Genomic DNA, 2,742 nt, shown 5'->3' on the forward strand with positions numbered 1-2,742 from the left:
CAGCTGGACCCTGGCTAATGACAGTGGATGTCGGCAAGATGACAGCAGCTGAGAACAATACCTCATTGTGACATCACCGACGGACAGGCGGATCAAGGGTTCTATTTCAGGTTTTTTTCCTTTTATAGTGTGCCATGGGAACCTTGTTTATCAGGCCCATCTCCCCTCCCTTAGGCTAGTAGATATAAAAGCTTTAGGACAGCTTCTGACCATCTGTGCTCCTCGCTCCCTCCTCCGACCCTCGTCACTGTTCACTCTTTCACCCTGAGCACGTAATCGTAGAGGAACAGCCACACACACACACACACACACACACATACACACACAGTTCACCTTAGAACCCCGAGCATCTGTCAACATGGCCCCCAAAAAGGTGGAACCAAAGAAGCCAGAGCCCAAAAAGCCAGAGCCCAAGAAAGAGGCAGCGCCGCCAGCGGCCAAGCCGGTCCAGATGATGGAGCCTGAGCCTGAGGCCCCCAAGGAGCCTGACTTCGACCCCAAGAGCATCACCTTGGAGTTCAGCGCCGACCAGATCGAAGAGTTCAAGGAGGCCTTCCAACTGTTCGACCGCACCCCCACCGGGGAGATGAAGATCACCTTCGCCCAGTGCGGGGACGTGATGCGGGCCCTGGGGCAGAACCCCACGAACGCCGATGTCCTCAAGGTGCTTGGGAAACCACGCCCGGAGGATATGAGCAGCAAGCTGGTGGACTTTGAGACCTTCCTTCCCATGTTGCAGCACATCTCCCGCTCCAAGGACAAGGGGAACTTTGAGGACTTTGTGGAGGGGCTCCGGGTGTTCGACAAGGAGGGCAACGGCACCATCATGGGGGCAGAGTTGAGGCACGTGCTGGCGACGCTCGGGGAGAGAATGACGGAGGATGAGGTGGACAGGCTGATGGCCGGACAGGAGGATGCTAACGGCTGCATCAACTACGCCTCCTTCGTCAAGCACATCCTCTCCGGGTGAGCTGGACGACTTTGAACCAGGAGGACTTAAACTTTAAAATCCTTTTTTCCTCTTTCTCCTCTGGACCCCTCTACGTGTCTCATGAATGCCACTTCAGTTGGTGAGCATGTCACACAGTCTATTAATGGGTTGTGTGTTTTGTCAAAAGCAGCGGGCAACAGTTAATACCATACAATGTTGATTAGGAGACCTTGTAACATTTCCCTTGAACTAATAGTGTACAGTAAAAGAGATTCATTTATAATGACAAGCTGATGATATATTGAAGGCTTGAGCATCACAAATGCCATGAATAAAATCGATTACCAAACCAATCTGTCATTGTATTTTCTGAAATGTGAAATGTATGATTTATTCTGAACAGTCAGGACAGATTTGACATCAACAAATAGGTCTACACCAGGGGTGCACATAACTTTTTGGGGCCAGTGCTCAGAGGAGCACCTAGGGATGCTGCTTGGTGCTCCCCGAGCTCGCGAGTCACGACCCGTCCCACAGGATGGATAAAAAAGGATGCATGGATAACTTATATTAGCAAAACGACATGTATTCATAAATAAAGATGAACGAACAAATGATTGTGTGCAAAACAAAAGAAACAAATGCAAAATCAAATGACTGCTCTTTAAGCATGAAAGTCTGTCAGACTCCTTTAAACACAATGAAATCAACTGACATCTCTTTAAGCACTAATTGATTGATTGATTGAAAACTTTATTAGAAGATTTGCAGAAGTAGGTACATGAAAGTACATATTACATACAAGGTCAACTAACAGGATAAAAACCCAAGAAAGCCACTGGCTTATTTCAATTGGGGTCCTTGATTCTCAATTCATCGTTACATGTAAGACAGACAGAAAAACTAGTACTATCTACAAGATAATACAGACAAATAACTATTACTATCTACAAGATAAACATACATCCATCATGGGAAGAACAATACAACAAAACATAAGGTATGTACAGCGGGTAGGACAGGTGGGGACATACACCACAGGTGGGGGCGGGGGACAAAACACAAAGTATGTACAGTGGGTAGTTCAGGTCTTTTAATCTGATTTTTGTTTTAGAGGGTCCAGTTACGGATTGCAGCCTCCTGTAAATGTTTTTTGAGAGTGGTTTTGAAGGTGGGCAGTGTTTTACACTCCTTTAAGATTATAGGAAGGGCGTTCCTAACTGAATGTCTGTTCTTTAAACACAATGAAATCAACTGACATCTCTTTAAGCACTGCTCTGTTCTGTAAACACTGAAATCAACTTTTCAACAAAAAGTTACAGCCTAAGCATTTATTTATGCTACAAGCTTAATCATCATCATCATCACTGCTCTATTGACTGCTGTTAATACTGTCCTCAATTTCAACCATGGTAGAGGATGTTGTAGGCTATCACTTTAAATAGCTCATTATTTTGATTGTGAAACAAAGTCTTTTTTTTTTTTCTTCTTCTAATAGAATTCCCAACCATATTCCCTGGGTCAGGGGTCTAGGTGCGATAATGAAGCTGTAAAACAAACGTCTGAACGTTTAAAAGCTTCAGAGAAAATAAACATGTCCCTTGGTGTTGTTTTTCCTTTTAGCGACGAGTCGTTCGGGACTGAATTTTCACGTGGCGGCGAGATAACCGTGCGATACGCGATACGCGGAATAAGTTACGATACTTTCCGAATGTTTTCGTGAGGGGAGTCGCCGTGGTCGTCGTCGGTCGACTGTTGTGATGGCTTGCAGTGATGCAGTTGGATTTTGAGGAAGTAAATTCCTCTCCCAG

At 45.4% G+C, this 2,742-nt stretch overlaps 1 protein-coding gene across 1 annotated transcript; it reads left to right on the plus strand.

Annotated features, from left to right (window-relative positions):
* Positions 1-358: 358 nt before the first annotated feature.
* Positions 359-970, plus strand: LOC308156819 (myosin light chain, embryonic; the record flags this gene model as incomplete). Its single annotated transcript, XM_080530258.1, has 1 exon — positions 359-970. One exon carries the CDS (start codon positions 359-361, stop codon positions 968-970), a length of 612 nt encoding a protein of 203 aa, XP_080386384.1.
* Positions 971-2,742: the final 1,772 nt, after the last annotated feature.

The sequence above is a fragment of the Nansenia antarctica genome, assembly GCF_963989245.1.
Source record: "Nansenia antarctica genome assembly, chromosome: 4".
In the NCBI taxonomy this organism is placed as follows: Eukaryota; Metazoa; Chordata; class Actinopteri; order Argentiniformes; family Microstomatidae; genus Nansenia; species Nansenia antarctica.